The following is a 20,901-nucleotide window of genomic DNA, read 5'->3' on the forward strand; positions in this document are numbered from 1 at the left end:
AGCTGTTTTATTTCAGAAGCAGTTGATTCATTGCTTTCAGCTGTGTGATTCCCAGTTTGTTCTGTGTTAGTGTCCTTTGCACTTGTTATGGGTGGGTTTGGTTTCTGAGGTTGCATTTTGTTCCTTCTCGTCATTTTGTGTAGCACTGTCTTCTGACCTTTGTTGTAGATCTTCGTTGTAGTTATAACTGTAGCACATGCTGAAGTTCAGGCTCAGATCAATAAAGTTTGGACTTATCCAGCTGTGCCTGGCTTGGGTCTGGCTGCTGTGCTCAGCTCCTTCCTGCTACTGCTCTTGAGAGTGAACCTGTTGTGCCCCTCTGGCAAGATTTTCTGCTCCTGGACTAGCTGGGTGGTCCTGTCCTCTACACTCTCTGTGGGGATTTCAGCTGCAGGGTTTCACCCCAGGCCTGCATGCCAGGCCTGAGCTGAGCCTGGAGGGAACAAGGTCGAGTAGGGGGGAGAGGCTGCTCTCCCACACACTCACTGGGCCTGGGCTAGGACTGGATCTGGGGATTCCAGGAACAGGGCAGAAATTCCTACTTGGTGGCCTTGCTGGGGGAGGTGCTGCGGAGTGTTGGAGGGCATCCCAAGGGGGGTGGAAGATGGTCTCACCCATGCTGTACCTGGGCTGGGACCAGTAATAGGTCCCTCCAGCACAGGGTAGCCAGAAGCTCTCCCACACACTCACCGGACCTGTGCTAGGACTGGTTCTGGGGGTTCCTGCAATGTGGCAGAAATTCCTACTCGGCGGGTGAGGTGGGGAAGGTGCTGTGGAGTGGTGGGGGCATCCCAAGGGGGTAGAAGAGGGTCTCACCCACGCTGCGCCTGGGCTGGGACCAGTAATAGGTTCTGCCAGCTCAAGGTAGCCAGAAGCTCTCCCCTAAAGATCGAACTTGTAGTGATGCTCCTCTTTTCAGCCTACCAAGCACTATGATTATAGGCGAGTGCCACCATGCCCAGTCTCAGTCTCCATCTCAGTCTGCCCTGGAAGGAGTGGGGAACCAGCACAGCTTGTGGTTCCAGGGATAGAACCCTGGCCCCAGTGCTCTGCCTAAGCAGAGCTATCTGTTCGGCCTATTAAGGGGGATTATTGCCAATGTTCTTTTACTATAATGAATGATAAAAGTTTAACCATTTACTGTGTTTCTTTATCACACATCAGTGACTTGTTATCATTTAATGTACCTGGTGAGAAGTGGCAAACAACTCTTCCACTATTTCTTGAAGAATCTGCAACTTCTTTTTGAATAAGAAGCAGTAAATGCTACATTGACTTCATCTCTCTAAGAGAATTATTCAGGCTTCTAATAATGACAAATGTATCAGTGAAGAATGCATAAATGAGTAGAGATGAATCATGCTCTGAGTGCGAAATACTAACTGAAAGGATCCGCCTTCCTTCCTTGCTAGTATCTTAGCCATAATTTCATTCATATAATCCCAAAATGCCAACTTGTCTCCTTTGTAAATTAAGTACCTCAAGGCATATCCTCCCAGCTTTGGAGAGCCTAACTCTTTCCTGTTTTGTGTTTTGACACAATTGGTCGTCTGGGCCTCAGAGAAAGCTCACGGAGGCAGTGAAATTCTCTCAGAGTCAGTCTTTGGAAGCACCAAGGAGCCTCTTTGGGTGATTTTGCTGATAAAAGGAAAAGCCCAGTTTGCATTGAAGTCACCCTGTTAGGAGTTCCTTGAGCTTATCCACCAGAGTTCTCTCTTTGCTTTTAGACCAACTTTTCCATGTAAGCACCTTTATTTATGCAGCTCATTCAGAAATTCATTAGATATTTGTTCATTATACCATAAAAGAAAACTTATTTACTTGATATTAAGTGTGGCAGGGAGATGTCATCAAAGACAACTGCAGTATGGGTCAAGGTTTTTGTAATAGAGGAGAAAGACAAGCAACAAGGACAAGTGAGGATTTATAGCCATAGCTGAGCAAGGGAGTGGATGGAAAATCATTAAGAGGAACTAGTTAGATGTCAAGGGTGGAGTGAAGGGAAAGAGGAATTTGGTGGACTACAAGGGTGGAGAATTCCCAATAAAGTGACTTGGAAGGATTCTTTGCAGAAATGAGGCCAAAGAAGAGGCTTAGATTTAGTCAAGGTGTGAGGCACCACAAATGTCCTGAAACTTCCTTTAGCAGGAATGGTTCTCTAAGAAAGTGCCATTTGTCCAAGCCTTAGCTGATGAGAGTCAGCCCAGTGAAGAACACAGAATGGGGAAGAATGTTCTAGGTAGACAAGAAGAAGGAAGAAATACTCTGAATTCATAGTTTTTAGCTTCTAAACTGAGACAGCACTTGTTCCTTTGATTGTTCTGTGAGTCCTAGAGCCAGACAGACATATTGGTGTAGGAATCAGGAACATTGTTTCCACAGTGCTGTCAATTACTTGTGTGCAGTTTTATTGAGCTTCTTTGAAAATGAATTTCATTTCCTCTAGATAAAGAGGTTGGTAGCATTTAGAATAGATATTCTGGGACTTGTTTTGTACCTTAAAGGCTATTATTAATTGCTAGCCTCAGTCCAAAATATATTGTGAAAATCAATAATGAATCCTCTCCATATGCACACTACCAAGTGGAGAGGAGATGGTTCTACCTCCAGTTGAGAATCACTGGGTAATCACAAAGATTTCCACTAGCTGTCAATTGCCTCATTCTATTTGAACTGTCAGTGCATTCTAAGAGCCAGCATTAGTCCTAATTCACCAACCCTCTGAGCTTCCCCAATCTTAAGGTCTCTATAGTCAGTGGTTACTTCAGGAACTCATGTGTTGCCTCAGGACCCAGTGAACTAGTTAGGAGAGGAGAGCACAATTCCTGATTCCTAAACATGAATAAAGGAAACAGAAAGTCAAGATCTTTTTACTTGGGAATATTTTGCATAACACAGAATTAAGAAGAACTATCCTTTTTACTTTTGTTAATAGAAAAGGGACTGGTAATGATACAAATTTTAGCAGGCAAGGATTAAAGCAGGAGGGAAAATTTGAGTTAGAATTTTCCAGACACTGAACATTTAAATTTTTTTCTTTGCATCTTTGCCAATTGAACTTCTGATGTTCTTAAATTATCCCTTTCCTTCAGTGTTTTTCTTTTGACAACATTTTCTCTGACTTTTAAAGATAAATATAGGAACTAAATTCCCCCAATGGCAAAATCCCAGGCCCTAAAATTTTGTATTTACTTTTCTGTGCATATTTAAAATATATGTGCATTTATATACATATGCAATGCATTTTCCAAATTCTGTTTTGCTATTCATAGTGTTGGATATTTTGGATCCACTTGGAAGACAAATATACACGGATGTTTTACAGTATCTCCTGCGGTGTAGCTAGTATTAAGCGGCAGCAATAAATAATAATCACTGGCTCTAATTGCTTAGAGAATTTCCAAGTGATAATCTGTGATGTAATTAAGTGAAAGAAACTAATGTTGTCTTTAAGCACTTCCATGAGATAATTCCCCAGGGAGGCATCAGTCCCTCCACGGCTGAAGTGACCTGATAAGGGCAAAATTAACACCCCTTCTGGGCACACTACATCAGGGGTAAGAAAAGTCAACCATCTTTTGAATTTATGGGTTGTTTTGTTTTGTTTTGTATTTTAGGGAAGGGTCTACAGAGTGTTCTAGCTAGGACTCGTAGTGATCCACCTGTTTACAGGCTCCCAAGAGCTGGGATTACGGGCGCCCACCACCACGTCCAGTCTCAATTTCCTCCTCAGTGCCCCCAGGGGCAGAGCCAGCACAGCAGGGGCAGGGATCGAAACTTTGGCCCCTGAGCCTGCTTGCAGGTGCTTTAATCTGCCAAGCTATTTGGCTGGCCGGTTTTGGTTATTGTTGTTACTAAATGAACTGTTTTTTAACTTGTGTCTATTTACACTATCATGATGGTATTAAACATTACATTTTGTTTGGGTCTGATTCCTACAGTCAGGCAGAGTGCAAATAAGAAGAGTATGTCCTAATTTAGGGCCAGAAGGAAGGTCCATGGAACTCCCAGGCCGGGGGCTGAAGAGAGTGCAGAGCCAGGGTGTGGCTGCTGGCGGGTCTCTCTGACCCAGTGACCTGGGCTAGATAGAGGTGAGGTAGAGGTTCAGGCCTCTTCCAGAAGGAGTTCCCCACATCAAAGTTGGTGGAGATAGGTGGGTCTTCTACGTCTAAGCTGGGCCTCAGCTGTCTTCTGGAATAGCAAAAGAGAACGGCTGAGGTTGAGCTCATCTTCAGTTCTGCAGGAACCAGGGTAGGGTCTGCAGAATGCTTGCACCCTCCAGGCCATGGCTGCATGTTTATCCCAGTTTCAGAAGGATCACCAAGCCACTGGTCATTTTTGTTACTCATGTACCACCAGTAAGCATTATAGGAGTTGATCAAGGTCAGGAATCTTTCCCATCAGGTTTGCCTTCCTGGCCCAATACTCAGAAACAGTGTCTCCCTGGCCCAAGTGCTGTAGCAGCCCCAGCAGCCTTCTGCCCCTTTTTCTCCAAGAATCCCATGACCTGGAGGTGTGATCAGGAAGGCAGAGGAGTTGAAAGGTGATAGTCACATAGAAGTGCCCAACCTGAAAACCAGCCTGTGAGCTGCATTTCCCTCAAGGAAGATTATAAAGCCACCTTAATGATATAAATGTCCTAATGACTTCCTACAGCTCGTCAATCTTTCATGAATCGGATTGCTTCCTGCTATTTTAGCAGTTTATGATTAAGAAGCCTAGAATTTCAAAAGAAAGATAAGCCAACCTTAAAATTTTTAATCAGATTATGGACTCTCTAAATTTGATGTCTATTAAATATTCTAATGTGAATTTAAGGGTTCATGTTCCTGTTTATAGACAACTAATTTTAGAGCCCTGGTGCCTCTCTTGGTTTTAAGATTCTGTTATTTTTGCCAGAATATAATGATCTTTTCATTAAGTATAGAGGTCTGGAAATTTCACTGGCAGTAACAATTTGTTGAATTAATTAAAATTGTGACGTTTTATATGTCCAACTCAAATTACAGCTGTCTTTCATGCAATTCAACAGACTTGTATTCATTTCACATACCAAAGGATAGCTGCTTTTCTAAACTACCTTCTTCATCTGATTGTCTATTTTCTTACAATAAAAGTGGTTTTTGTGGCTATCTGAGTCAGACAGGCTTAGGAAAAAGAATATTATATTTCGAGTAGTGACTAGTAGATTACCATGTGCTCTGTGCAAGACTGACAAAAGTCAGTTGAATCCCATTGACACCTACACCAGAGGGAAATCTTGCAGTTGACTCCAGGCTTAATGTTTGGTAAGTCTCCATGGAATGATTAATGAATAAATATATACACACAAAGGTGTTATTTTTATGATTTTGGAAGGTACTAAATTTGTGAGGTTATGTGTACATGTATTATCCACCCAAATTGTGAGATCACTCTAAGTTATTGGACAGGAAGGCCAATAAATCTGGCAACTTGTGATTGTTTTGGGGTAACAAATACAGAAGAACTCTGGTTTAAAAACCCTTCACTGGGGATGGAATAACTACAACAAAAGCCTGAAGTCAGTGCTTGTTTAGCTGGATTAAGTGCTTACTTGCATTCTTGTATCTTCCTGGTTTTTGCTTTTCTGATGCCCTTGGCCAAGGGAGTTACCAGGACAGACAAGCATGAAATTAGTATTCCATACTCATTTACTAATGGATGGCATGCCTATAACTTACTTTAATTAGAATGATTAAAAAAATATCCTTCTTTCGCTGTCCTCTAAAGACACTAACCCATCCTCATCTGGATTGCTGAGTGAAACAAATTCCTTCTTCACTTGCATTTCAGGTTGTCATAAAGTGGTGTTTGGGGACTAGTTCTTTCCCAGTGGGCTAAGAATTTTATGGTACATGAGTCTGTCTTTCTATAAATGACCGCTGAGCATGGTTTCTATAAAAGCCCCTGAGCTCTCTCCTAGATGGTCACTTTTTACTAACTTCATTGATACCCACACTAACCTCACGCAAGCATAGACATTGCCTTTCTTAAACCAAATAAGTCTGAAAGCTTCATTTCCCTTCTCCTCCTGAAAAGTGCTCAGCAGCATGTCATTTTCTAATAATCTGATCCTTGATGGGAAATGTGATTAAGGACACATATCAGACATCAGTAATGAGCATGAAAGACACTGATCTTAAGGTGAGTTTTGTCTGTTTTCAGGATTTAAAACTTCTAGCTAGGTGGATTACCATGTCTGTCATCCTTTGACCTCTAAGAATCCTTTGCTGAGCATCTACTATGTGAGAGTGCCGTAATTGCCAAGGACTCGGAGGCAAACACATTACACTCCCATCCATCTCTGAGGGAGTTGAGTCTAGCAGGTAAGCCAAGTACTCCAAAGAGTAGGCACATCAACAGCCCTCCTGATTCACTTCATACCCTTCCTACTCCTTTCATCTTTAATAGCACCACTGTCCTTCCCTCTGCACACCTGCATCCAATCAGTAACTAAGTTCTTGGTGCTATCATTTATAAAACTTTGTGTGTGTGTGTGTGTGTGTCGTACCTGGGATCGAACTCAGGACCTTGCACTTGGCAGGCAGGCACTTAAGCCACTGAGCTATGTCTCAGCTACTGTGCTATCCTTCATGTTCTTCCATCTCTATCATTTTCTCTCAGCTCTCACCCGATATATTGCAGTCACCTCTTCCTAACGGAGCTTGACTCTAGATCCTGCCTATGATGTATATGGTCCCTGTTGCCAGCTCAAATTGTCTGAAGCATGGAAGATAATATAAAATACTGTTTAAAAAATAAATAAAAGACAGTTTAGCTGGTTAGTTTATAATTACGCAGCCAGTAAGGGACAGGCCTAAGATAGAGTTGTTCAGATACCAAGAAAATGGCCCATACACTAATCAACAGTTGATTCAAACCATGAAACTAGTTAAGCTTAAAAATGTAGAAGCAAAAACAGAAAAAGAATGAGAAGTTAGGATCAAGATGTACAGATAAGAACCCTTCCTCTTGAAAAAGAAATTTTTAGGTAGAATACTCTGTTAGTTAATAGCCCTTTCCCACTTCCTGCCTACCCTTCAAGAAACTAACAAATATAGAGTAATCTTGCTTTCCTTTGAATCCCTGAATAAATGATCTTTTTAGATTCTGCACTACAAGTCCTAAAATTTCAATTGGTTACTTTAAACCCACCAAACAACCTGTAATAGAAAATCATTAGATAACAAATTCCCTCTCTCTACTTATCTGCATAAGACCAAGACAAAAGAGACATGCCTACAACCGGCTCAAAACCTCTGTCAACTTTCTTCTTGTATTGCAAATAAACACTTCCCCTTTAACCTTCATTATGTCTAAATTTCATTCCTTGACTTTAGAGGCAAAGGATTTGGCTTGCATGATGATTGCTGTTTGACCATTCCTTCCTGCCTCTACCTAAACAGTCAAGAATTCTCCCAGCAGGAAGAAAAAAGATGAACCACCGCACACTTCTGGCCTTATCACAATGCTTTCCACCAGCCCTATGACACAGCTGAGCTTGCTGTTGCTGCCAGTGCATGGTGCCCACACCAGGAGTGTCCCAGCTGTGATGTGCAGGTTGGCTACATGTGGCTTTCCTGGGCTACACTGAGTGAAGAGCAATTGTCTTTGGCCACATAGAAAATATATAATAGCAAGTAGAGTAAAAATATCCATTTAACACAAATTTGTATTACAATACAGATTTGCCCAATGTGGTCAGCATATTGGCCAAGCAATGGCCTACACGCGTAATTCCCATCATTTTTATATGGCTCCTCCCCTGCCCTTTCTCTTCTGTATAAAGTATACAAGCCTGCCCTCTGTGTGGACCAACTGAAAACTTCAAAACCACCAGACATAAGGGATCACTTTCTCTTGAGAACCCCAAGCAAGTTACCATTCCTATCATTTTCTATCTGATAATGTATTTACTCATGTAGTAAGGAAAACTATCGTGGCTTTTAGCCCCTCCATGTACGCATGTGAGCCAGTTGCTCTGCTAAGGGCTTATGTGTGGTATTGCATTGTCACTATGGTGAGAGGTGTACTTTCCTGTCACAGGAGAGGAAGCTAAGCCACAGATAAGTAAAGCAACTTGCTAAACTCATGTAGAGCAGCTAGGATTTGAATGAGAATCTTTCTAATTCCAAAGCCTATGCTTTAAAGCCCATACTTTTTGCCTCCCATTTTCATATTTTAAACTGTCTCCTACAGGTTTCTATCTTTAGCAGAAAAGTTTAAAATATCTTTTTTATCTTATGTGTCTTTCCTAAAGTAAATCTTCATTAAATCTTTAAGAAAATGCCTTCTGGCTCCAGTTCCATATACTTCCAAATTTTTAAAAGAAGACATTCAGTATTAAAAAATTACATTAACTATTGAAATGAGCACATCAATGTCTTTAATGTTAATTTCATCCTCTTTGTTGGAGAGATTTAGAAACACCAGGACCATATATGATAAAATTTTAGTTTTACTTATTTGAATCAAGTAACTGACTATAGCCACTAAATGGTGAGTTTTACACACATGCACACAGAGACACACACACAGACACAGACACACACACCCAGAGACATGCACACAATGCACACACACAGGCACGCATGCACACTCACACACCTTGATTTCTCTATCAAGAATTCTTGTTCTCCAAAGAAACAAAAATTTCTCCAAAGAAGAAACCAGCAGATTACACTTTGAAAGCTTTAGTTTTACAGGCCATCCTGAAAGGCAGGTGTGAGTACCTTACATTCTGGGGTCTAGATCCAGCGGTGTGTAGGTCTGTTAGAATTGGTCTGTAGGAACAGTCTCTAGTCTCCATGTTTTGAGTGACAGCTCATTATTTTCACCACTTTCATCCTGTTTTTTCCACAGTACTTCAAAATCAGGCGCTGTTCTTAGAGGAGGATGCTACCTTTTGTGTCTTGTCCACAAGATGGAATGGCTGGGTAACAGCAGAGAACTGTTGCAGTACTTCATAGAGATAGAGAAATATTTGAGTATTTCTATACTTCATGTACCATTAGTTAAATTTCTATGACTTGATCTGAACCAACAATTTAGAAAACAGATGAATGCTGTAGGTTTCTCTAGCTGAAACTCTACAGACAAGACCTTGGCCCTGATGTCAAATAGTGTTCAACATTACATTCAGTCTTTCTGATGCTGAGGCTTTGAAGACCAGGCACTGTCACTACAACCACTAATCTTAATAGATAATTCACTATTCTGTTATTACATGCAATTGTACTCTTGCACTAGCAAAAATCAAAAGTTTTGTTTACTTACCAAGCTAGGATGAAATCAAAAGAGATGAAAATGTATTTGAAAAGGTTCCTTCCTTCCTTTTTCTTTGCTCAAACCTCTCTCTCTCTCTCTCTCTCTCTCTCTCTCTCTCTCTCTCTCTCTCTCCCCCCCCTGCTCTTTTCTTTCCTTTTTTACTTTCTCCTCTCATCAAATTTGGCAAGGTAAAGTTAAATCTGTGATTCTTTTCTCTGAGTGACCATCCTTGTTAATAAAAGGCTTGACTTTCTAAGAGTCAGGGTAGTAAATTTAAGATTACGCTTGCACTAATATTGATTCTATGACAGCAAAGCCAAACATTTATTAGGGTCTTCCTTAAGTCTGATGTTCTCAGAGTACAAACTTCCTTTTTGTGTACTTTATACCATTGAGAAACAGGGAAATTAATTTGCCTAGTAGCACAATGACAGGGAGATCAGAGACATTGTCCAGCTAAAACCCAAATCACATAAGAATTATTAAAATCCACTTAAGAAAATGTACGTGCTGAGTTTCCATCCCACAATATTTTTCAGAGATCCTGAGGTCTAGAAGAGGAGAACTTAGGTTCACTGCAACACAGTCGAAGTTAAAGTTTCCATACTTCCCACTGTCACTACCATCACCATCATCAAACCAGTGTGACTGAACATGGTATCCCAGCAATTCGAGGACACATGAATGCTGACTCTTCTGGGAAAGCGCTTTCCAATTCCTCGAGCCCCTTTGCATGTTGCTTTTTGCACAATGCTTGGAATAATCTACACACGCAAGAACAGGAAGTTGCCACTCAGTGAATTTCAGACTTCTGTTAGGGGATGTGTGCATCATGAAGGGCCGAGGCAGGACATCAAACCAAGTCACGTCCCTTGAATACAGGCCTCTCTGCCCACTTTATCATAAAGGGGTTCTTCTCTTGTCCAGGTGCCGAACATGTGAGGAGCTCCATAGTACATAATTTTCTTTTTTACTCTGCCCAAGGCACCAATACAGTTAAGAGGTAAATCCCACTATATAACTGAGATCTCAGTTATATAGTGGGATTTACCTTTTAACTGTACCAGTGATTAATCAGAAAAACATTTCAAATAACACAAAGACTTAAAGAAGCCTTTTTTTGCAACTGTGACTAAGGCAAGGACACTGAGAAGCAAACTACATATCTAATCATTTTTGGTTTGGGGCAGACCTTAAAAAATTACCCAAGGGAAAAATCATGAGCACTTACTCAAATAAGAGGTTACAAGATGGACCTCCCCAAAGAACTTTAGTACATTGACAAACTTACTGCTGTAGCAGTAAAATTAATACAGGAATATGTACTGGGATTTCAGATGTGACTAAAAGCTCTTACTTTTTTCTTCTGAGAACTAGTATCACCATCTTTATTTACATGGTCACCTGATGTCATATGGTCCTATTTTTTGTGTGTGTGAGTCTGGACTCAGATTCTAAAATCTCTGCTAAAAGTTAAAAGCACAAATGAATTCATTTCTTTGATCATAAATATCTTGTAATTAATAGAGGTATGCAGTTTTCCCACTCTTCTGTATCTCATTTGTGTTGGATTTTAGTTTCCCAAGTAATAATATTGGATTCTCACTCACAAAATCAAGACCAGAACTTAAAAATGGTTTGCTATTCATAATCTCTATTGTTTCACAGTGTAACCATGAAAGTTATCAACAAAGCCCTAATTAATGTGAAGCCTTTTGAGTGGGAAAATTCAAGTTTTTTATTTCGGGGGAAGGCAGTTGCATTTCATTTCATTTGGGCAATTTTCATTTGACATAGTGCTTTTACACACATTTTAATACTCCAGCTTAAAATGATCAAAGTAAAAATCATATCCTTCGTAACAGACTATGCCAATAATGCACCATATATAGAAAGGATGAAAGAAATGTAAATATCCATTTGTCATCTGCTCATTTTGATACAAATGCTAAAATACTCTGATTCAATTGTGATTGTAGGCAATAAAGAAACTAAAATGTTTTTCTCCAGATTATTAAACAATATATAGTTTAATAACATATCTAAATGTGTTTATAGGCCAAAGGGATTCTGGAAATATCTTTTTTTTTCATTTTATAATTTTCATGAAGTAGTGGAGTTGTTTGTTATAGTTTTAATTTACTTGGCAACACAGAGTATGGAGACTTATAATGGCAAATTATAGACTCTAATGGGCCTATTTTAAAAATTAACTTTGTATTTAAAATGATTTTAGATTTACATAATTATTATGAAGTTAGCACAGAGATTGATCCTACAGGCTGGATCTAGTTTTTCCTACTAGCATCTAACATTCACATAGCATATTTATTACGACTTATGCAACAGTACTAATAGTGAATTCTAACTACTCACTCACATACACACCTAATCTCACTTTTCTGCCTCGGGTCCCACTCATAGACCACATTCTAGTGAGTCTCCATCTTTCTTTAGGCTCTGTTACCAGTGACAACTTCTCAGACTTCCCTGTCTTTTTGATGACTATAGTGGTTAGGCATTTTCTAGAATATCCTTCAACTGGAATTGGTTTCATATACTGCTCATGATTATTCTGGCATTAGAATTTGGGGGGAGGTAAATCCCAGAAGTAAAATGTCATTTGCATCACCACAGCAAGAGTAAGTGCTGCCAGCATGACTTGTCCCTAGTGAGCTTGGCCTTGGCGATCCGGCTCAAGTAGAGGCTGTCAGGTTTCTCTCTACTACATGGCTACTCTTTTCTCTTTACTTTTTCTTCTCTTTTTTTCCATTTCTTTCTGTCTTTCTTTTTTTGTTTTGATAGTATTCTAGATGGTTCTGTGATTTTTTTAAATTGCATTTTATGGAGGAAAAAGATAAAACAGAATTTGATAACAAAATAATAGAATAATAATAGTTAACACATTGCAAATCTTCAAAGCAGTTACTCTGAGCACAGGATATGGGCATACAAATTCTCCAATTGATAATAGCACAACCCCTTTTCCATAAACTCAGAGACACTAGTACTATAGATAACTTGCATTTTTCTCTAATTTTCCCTTCCTTCCTCTCCCCCTTCCCCCATCCTAGTTCCTTTTCTCTTTTAAAAAATTTCTTCACATTTCATAATATCTATTATACATTTTAGACCTACTTAATCTTTTAATTTCTCACATCAGGGAGACAATACAATGTTTATACACATGAGTCCGATTTATTGCACTTATAAGTATGATCTCCCAGTTGTGTCCATTTACCTAGAAAAGTCTCAAATTTATCCTTTTTATGGCTGAACAGCACTCCACTGTATAAAACTGCCACATCTTTTTTTATCCATTCCTCTTTGTTCCCACTTCTACCTACAGAAGTCACTATCCTCAGCCCATACTCAAAGAGTGGGGAGGTGTTTTTATGTCATGGGGAGCAGTTCACCTTTGTAGATTATGTTGTCTAATGGATATTTTAAAATTTAAAAAGCTGGGAGCATTGCATGAGTGAAACATGCTGTGGATGGCAAAGTGGGAAGTGATGGACTTCGTCTGCTGATGCTGAGGACTGAGAAACTGAAAGTAGCAACTGTAGCTCAGGTAGGAGAGAGGGCCACATTTCATGGTGTACTGAAAGCCCCATTTCAGGGAGGTATAGCCCATTTTCCTGCCCACCCAGTCCCTCTGGAACAGTGAGGCATTTAAGCGTTTGGAATCTACAGTGAGTCCATATCCTTTTACTTTACTCCTGGGATCCTCTTGTGAGCATAACACACTTCTTTCATGGCCAATGCATATTCTGTTTTTTGATCTCCAAAAATGCAGACTCCTTTCTAGGATTCCAAACAAGATTCAACGTATTTTTTTTAGAAATGGATATTGGGGAGGGCATATGATGTGAGTTATCTCCATTTAGAGGAGAAAAATGAGGTAGAGTTATTTGCTAAAGGTTTTCATAATTATCTCTGACATTACTGTTCAACTAAAAGTGTTCTCTCAAGCCTCTTCGAAGACCTTCTTGTCAATACAATAGTCTCCTTCCTTATTCTGCTTGGTCTTTCTTCTGCATTTGGTGTTTACTGCCTTTAGTGCTACATAGCTGTTGCTGTGTAACAGATTATCCACAAGCACAGTGGTATGAAAAACAACCATTTATTGTTGCTTGTACATCTGTGGAGCACATGGAGTTTATCAGGGCTGGGTGCAGCTAGGTGGCTCTGCTTTTTATGGGAATCTGCTAGTTGGCTGGGGGTCACTGCCATCAATCAAAGTAAGCTCCCTAGACAAAAGGACTGTGTCTTCAGTGAGACTGCAGCTCATGTGTGGCTGCCATGGCTAAGGAAATACCGGGGTAGTAGTGTAGTAATGCAATACACTGCACACTTGCTTCCTGGAATTTTCTCCCTTTTTAAAAATGCAGTACTATATTGAATCTCTCATTTACTATTTTTTCTTTAATTCTTCTTCATACCACTTCAATAACTGTATATAGGCTTCAGCTAAGGCTGCCTTTCTGTCTTGGTTTTCTCCACAAGTGTGACCTTCTCAAAAAGTTTCTCCAGCCTCAGGCTCCTTGGTGCTCAAATAGTCAATTCCAGCTTCCTACAGGGGATTTTCACCTGAAATTTTTATACTCGTAGTGTGTGGCCATGTGTTCCATTTAAATCAATGTTTGTTCCTAACAAATAGTATATCTCTGGAAGATTGGACTTTTTTTTCTTGATAAATCACAAAAAATCTAACATAAAAAAATAAACTTCCAGTGAAAACCTTCCATGTTATATCTCTAAAAATTAAAAAACAATATACCTGAGCAGAACTAATTCCAGTGGGTTTGAGGAGGAGGAACTTTAATTTGGTGTAAGGGGAGAATTAGTAAGAGCAACTAAGCAGAAACAAAATAGTTTGTATAGATCACTTTTAAGTTAAATGTCACTTTTCTCACCCAGAAGATCTTAATCCCCATTTTCCCATTTATCTGTCAGAATTCTGTCCACTCTTCACAACTGATATGAAGTCTTCTCCCCTTGTTGCTCAAATTTTATCAACACTTTTCAATTTACATCATGAATCTTCACCCCTTCCAAACTAAATTAAAGCTCTTTGAAAGTATGAGTAGGACATATTAATTTATAACTTCAGGCAGGCAACAAAATACTGAGCTTATAACAAGCATTTAATAAATTCTTACCAAATTATCGTTCAATTGTAGATTTTCTCAATTGCTTATAATTCAAAATCAGACTGGATTTGTCAAGAATCTGATCATTTGACATTGATTTCATTAGACAAAGCTCCTGGTTCTAGTGAACACTTGGAGACCATAGTAGACTTCGCCTAGCTCACCGAAGAGGGAAAATGAAATTAGAGATTTTTAAGATCTTCAATGTGTAGAAGATATAATTTGCTGTGCGAAATAGCTGGTCAATATGCCTTCATTTCTTCATGTTTGGAAGTCACTGAAAACAAAGATCAACTGGTGAGTGGGAATATATGCTGTAGAGGGACGCACATGACACTAGAGAACTGTCAACATAGCTTGTATTCAGGTCTGCTGTTGCCATAGTTACTGATGTACTCAGTGATTTCCCTCCTGAATCACACTCCACAGACCTACAGTGAAAATAAGCTATTCTTTGTGCTTTACTTTTTTCTATCCATGAATCAAAGCTAAAAATGGCATCAATTGCATGGATGTTTTGACACTCACAGCGAGATTTTACATGCAGAAAATGCATAAAAGATGTTTAATCCAAGTAAGCTCTTCTGATTAAGGTCTCACCTCATTTGTTTGGCATTGAGCACCTCAGTACTGGAGACGCTATCAGGATGTGATCCTGTTCTTGCCCGTCGGGGTGTCACAGCTCCATGAAGGGTGACAAGAGTATGGGATGTATTTCAGCAGAATGTAACCAATGCTATCAAGGAGCCAGAGTACAGAGAGCCGTGGGAGTGCAGAAGAAAGACGCCTCATTAAAACTGAGGTGCTGGTGGAGTCAAATGGAAAGGAGGCACCTGTTCTGGGAGTTTCAGAACACTATTACCGGGAAGTTTTGTAATGCGTTTTCAGTCATTCTTAGTACTGAAACCCAGCCTGACTCTGCAGACTGGACTCATGGAAGAGTGGTGGGAGGAAGCCAGCTTTGCTGCACGAAGTGTGCAGTCCACCCATCATGTGCTGCCTGTCACACGCTCATGTTGACACACGACTCCCCTTTCTGCTTTGCCACAGGAACTCCTTCACAGACATCCTCCGTGCCATCCTGCTGTCCCTGGAAGTCCTCATTGAAGATCCAGAGCTTCAGATAAATGGCTTCATTTTAATTATAGACTGGAGTAATTTTTCCTTCAAACAAGCTTCCAAACTGACGCCTTCGATCCTTAAACTGGCTATTGAAGGGTTGCAGGTAGGTTCAAAGAGTGTCCAACACCAGACTGTGTGACAATGTGCATTTTATTATTGCAACCAGAGTAGTATTTGTTCTTTAGCTGGAAAGAAGAAAACCTAGATAACGTTAATCTGTGAATGCTTTATATTTTACCTTGGCTTGGTTTAGATGTTTGTGTTGTTTTTAATTATCCTTCATTTCCATTAATAACTCCAAATTGCTGTTACCACAGGCACAAATTACCTGCAGTAGCAGTAATGAATAAAGCTTGGAGATGTTTAGCTTAATCCACCTGAGAGTTCATAAAAATTAAAACCAGGAAACATCTGCTTTATGAACATGTTCTACAAAGAGGTGGCATGGGGATTTTCTGGGGTTTCCAGAAGCAGTTTTGCGCCCCAGAAATGTACCCAGCAGATTGCCGTTTCCCAGAGCATCAGATGCTGCAGGATTTGTGCTGAAACAAATCACTTTGGTGCACACAAAGGAAGCAAATGAAACTCTACTCTCATTTGTATGACTAGTTGTCAGTGCTTTGGAGAAGGGATTGCTGTGCCATGTGGAGGTCAGGGTGCTCCTCCTCTAGAGACCTTGTACTTTTAGAGGATCAGTGAGTCTATGGGATATAATGCTCCTTGGCTTCTGTGTGACATTGTCACAGTATAGAATTAAGAGAATAGTTTGGGGAGATTCACAATCAGCACAGATAAAAACTCATATTCCTTCCTAATTCAGCTAGAAGAGTGAGTCAGTGCATGACTCTAACACAATAAGAGGCAGTTGCGTGCAGCTATGTATATAACAGAACATAGACCCCGGATAATTCTGAGATCAAGCAGTTGTTCCGCATGCTCTTCAGAGTGCACGGGTTTAGTCACCTATACACTCCTGTAGTATAGGTAATTGGTGGTCTGTTTCTTATTATGGCCTGCGCATAGCTGGTACCAGCAAATATCTAGCACCCAGAGGACCTCAGATAAACTGGTGTCCATCAACTGGATCTTATTTTAATGAAGTTCTTTCCCACTCCTCATGAGAAAATAAGTAGACCAGACATTTCAGAAGATGAGAGGGATGCCCAAATTGTCCTGGGTGGTTGCATCTTGCAGTGTGCTGAAGGCATGTATTTAGGGTTACTTTTGCATGAGAAATCACATGTTGGCTTAAAGTTCTCATGATGGACTTTTATATTCTTGACTAATAGTCACTTTATCTCAGGTGAAAGACCTTTCTCAATTTCTCTTATCAGGCTTTGAATATATTATCTCTCTCCCTACAGCTTGTGTCAAAGGGAGTTTCGAAGCATACTTCGAGGTTTATTTCATGCTCTATAGTTGTGCTGACCCTATTTCTAGGAACTTCTGCACAAGCTTCATGCAATGTCATCATTTTTTTATGATTCAACTTGAATGCCTTTATAAGATTGTTTTATAATTCATGTCCTTTATATGACTCTAGGTTTTAATATTTTTTTCTGAAAATGTGTGGGTTACATTATTCCCTAGCTAACCTCACTGGGGACATGTGTATGCTGAGTTACTACACATGAATGTGCTTTCAAAAAGTAAATCTAGGGGGCCAGGGAGATGGCTCAGTAGGATAAGCGCTTGACTGGCAAACACAAGGATCTGAGTTCAATCCCTGGTTCAAAAAAAAAAAAAAAAAAGTAAATCTATAAAGAAATGTAAGATATTCTTAAAAGAAACATCAGATGTTTGGTGTGCAAAGGTCTGTCCCAAATGGACCCTCACTTGTCATGTTCCACGTCTAAGATGAATTTCACAATGTCACATAGCTCAATTAAGGAGAAGGGGTCTGAGAGGAGAAAACATGTCTCCCAGAGCAGTGGGTGGGCCTCCTGATTCTGTGCTTACTTTTTAAGCACAATAAGCCCCCTTGACTGTGGAAGAGCATGAGGACAATTCACAGCCAGGCTGTCTATGTGAGAGTATGGCTCTTTCTGCCATCTTTTCTGCCCAGGTCCTAGAGTTCTTAGAAAGTTAGAGATCTTCCTACCAGTGTAAGGAAGCCATGACCCAGAGAATGCCTCCATTTTGATCTTTCAGCATGCTGTCTTGGTGACACTGAAGATGTTTTGGGGACTACTGAGACAGTTCTGATCTTGTCCCACAGTGAGGAGTCAGCTCTGGCCAACAACTGGCTACTGATTCTACCAGGCCCTCCTCTCCCTGATGCTAGGACCCATAGACTCCAGGGTCTATTTCTTCATCACAGGGCTCAAGTCCATGTCCAGTTAACTATAAAGCCTTTCAATAGGAATAAACCATGATTGGAATGAGTCAGAATTAATCTCTCTATAGACATTAGTGATGTCCAGGAGGAGTCCCATTTGGTTTCTTTTATGGTTTGTGTCTAGTTGCCCCCCACCAAAGCTTCATGCAGGCATGGTGTAGCTTCTGGAAGATTCTTTATATTTTCATTTATTTTGAAGAGTAAAAACAAAAGCAAGAAAAAGAAAAGCAAACACAGAAACAGGGTAACATACAACACTACATATGTTACAGATTTTCAAAACAAGAATAGTTGATTAACAATGATTGATACATTATCTTTTTATCATCAAATCTGTTGCTCAGATTAACAGATATAGTTATGCAAGATTGGACATGTGATTGAATATTACCATAAGATTTCATGAAATCTTAAATTTTTATTCTTGTCTCTTTCTCCTTTATTACTTTTTTTGTAAAATAATTATTTTAAACAGAATATAGTAGTAATTGATATGACATTAGAAACAGTACACATTTAGAAGACCAAGATGACAAGTATTTAAAGCATGGGGGTTTTTATAACCATTATGGAAATCAGTGTAGAGACTCCTCAAAAAATTAGAACTGAAAATCCCATTCAATCCAGCTATTCCCCTTCTAGGAATTTTCCCAAAAGAACTGAAAACATCATATAGTGATATATGTGCACCCATGTTTATAGCAGCACAGTTTGTCTTAGCCAAATCTTGGAAAGAACCAAAATGCCCATCACCTGAGGAATGGATGAAAAGATGTGCTATTTTTATATAATAGAATATTACTCAGCTATAAAGAAAGACAAGCTCGAAGCCTTCATATTTAAGTGGATGCAACTTGAGGCTATACTCATAGGTGAAATAAATCAGACCTACATGTGTAAATACCATACAGTCTCCTTAGTATAAGAACCCAAAAGAAGAAATAAAACCTTAGAGGTACAACAGATAAAGTTAAATGGAAAAAATGGAATTTAAGGATTAAACAATGAGGAGGAGAGAAAGGAGAAAAGATAGGGAAAAAGGTAGGGGGAAACATGCAAGTGTATATACAAGAAGGCTGAGGTGAATGTACTAAGAATTTCCATCTTTTTTTTAAAAATAGTTATTAATGTGTAGAATCCTAACCTTGACTAACTGTACGCTGATATCTGAACTAAGCAACTACATTGAGGACAGCAATGTGTAATATAAAAACCACACTTTAAATACCTGTGATTGATTCTTGATCCAATGTTGGGATTATGGGTGTGAGTGCCCTGGGGCAGATACTCTTTGTTACAATGCAAGGAGGGGAGAGAGGCTAGCTGGCTGCCTGTGCTGCCTCCACTCCTTTTGCTCTCTGCTCTTTGCTGCTGCCATGAATCAGTTCTTTATGCCCTGTGCCACTCTGCCTTGGAGCCAGCCAAGTATGACTGAAACCTTCAGTAACTATGAGTTAAATAAACCGTTCCTTCCCTAATTTTGAGTAGCAGGTATTTGTCCCAGCAACAAGAGAAGAGTAACTAAGACAGTTTTCCTTTGCTAGCTACAGCAGGTCAAGAGAAGTTCACAATATCTCTGAGTGAGTTTAGTAGAAAAGCAGACACTTGCTTAGAGCCAGAGCCAGTGAGAGAAGGTCCACCGTACTCCTCCTCCCATTCATGTCCTGAGGACACGGGTGGCTGTAGAGCTTGCAAGAAATCACAGGAGAGGCAGCACTTCTGTTCCAGGGCAGAGAACTTGCTTGCTCTGCTGTCCTGATTTTTGTGGGGTCTGTTTGAGAAAGTGGCCTTGTCAGAAGGGATGATCAGGTACATTTGTGCTCAATCACCTGGTTTAGGATTTCAGCTACTTGTAGGCTTTGTCTAGGATTACATGCTGCTAAGCCCCTGGAGATTTGAGTGCCTTAGGGATTGATGGATGTCCACAAGTATAAGTAATTCAATACCTCCCAGAGGGAGAAAGGGCTGGTGCCCTCTCAAATGGCTCACTGTGCAGACAGTGGGAAGTTAAGGCCATTGTTGTCCATTTTTACTTTGTACCACATCTTGGCCTGCAGTTCTGTTAGGGCTCCTGGAAAGCAGATTGTCTTGGGGAACTGTTAGGCAGTGCTGTTACGGTCAGCAACCTGTGAAAGAAAGGCTACTAAAAAGTTGGGCAGCAGGAGAGTTACACTGGGACCCAGCCATTGCTACTGAAGGTCCCAGGTGTTCTGAAGCTGGGAAGACCCTCTGAGACACCTTCAGCTGGGGTCAAGGGTCTAGGCCAGCAGTGGCAAACTGTGTCATCTGTGCTTTGGCCAGCTGTTCATTGTCACTGCGACACCAGAGGGAGCTGTGGTTTGAGGGCTTTCTCCTGGAAGCACCTCACCTCCTGCGGCTAGAGCAAAAGACACTTGGAATATCCCACTATGTGATGTCAAGGGGATTCCCTTGTTCTGTGTCTGGATGTGGACCTGTCCTTTCTTGGCCACATACAGCTCCAATTAACCCCAAGATGGAGCTGTCACGAGATGATGCAAATTGGGCTAGCAACTTAATGACCATCCTCTATTTAGGGCAATCAATTGTATTTTTGTGCTTTAAACTGCAACTGTTCTGCTTCTGACAATCATCAAAAAGGAGCATATACATTGAACTTTGGTTATGCACTCAATAAGCTGAATTAGTTATTGTAATCACAAAGAAAACTCTTTAAAGGATCATTGCAATTTTTTTACATCAAAGTTACCTTGAATCAGCCAGTCATGAAGTATTCATAGTATATCTAGTGCATATTCTTCTTTATATACCAATGTTTTGAGAAAATTTTATTGTTTAGAATATTAAGTCTGGTGTGGTAACTCAGGCCTAAAATCCCAGCGCTCATGAGGCTGAGGCAAAAGGATCACTGTGAGTTGAAGAGTTTAGTTTGAGACCAGCTTAGGCTACATAAGTGAGTTCAAGGCTAGCCTACACTGCATAGTGAGACCCTATATCAAGGAGAAGGAGGAGGAGGAGGAG

At 40.1% G+C, this 20,901-nt stretch overlaps 1 protein-coding gene across 1 annotated transcript in view; it reads left to right on the top strand.

Moving 5' to 3' along the window:
- Positions 1 to 20,901, top strand: part of Clvs1 (clavesin 1) — a 232,640-nt gene that overhangs the window by 89,213 nt on the left and 122,526 nt on the right. Inside the window, exon 3 of the mRNA XM_004642359.1 lies at positions 15,492 to 15,666. Within this exon, the coding sequence (XP_004642416.1) occupies positions 15,492 to 15,666 (175 nt within the window). The remainder of the gene's footprint in view (positions 1 to 15,491; positions 15,667 to 20,901) is intronic.

The sequence above is a fragment of the Octodon degus genome, unplaced genomic scaffold (assembly GCF_000260255.1).
Source record: "Octodon degus isolate 3935 unplaced genomic scaffold, OctDeg1.0 scaffold00152, whole genome shotgun sequence".
NCBI lineage: Eukaryota > Metazoa > Chordata > Mammalia > Rodentia > Octodontidae > Octodon > Octodon degus.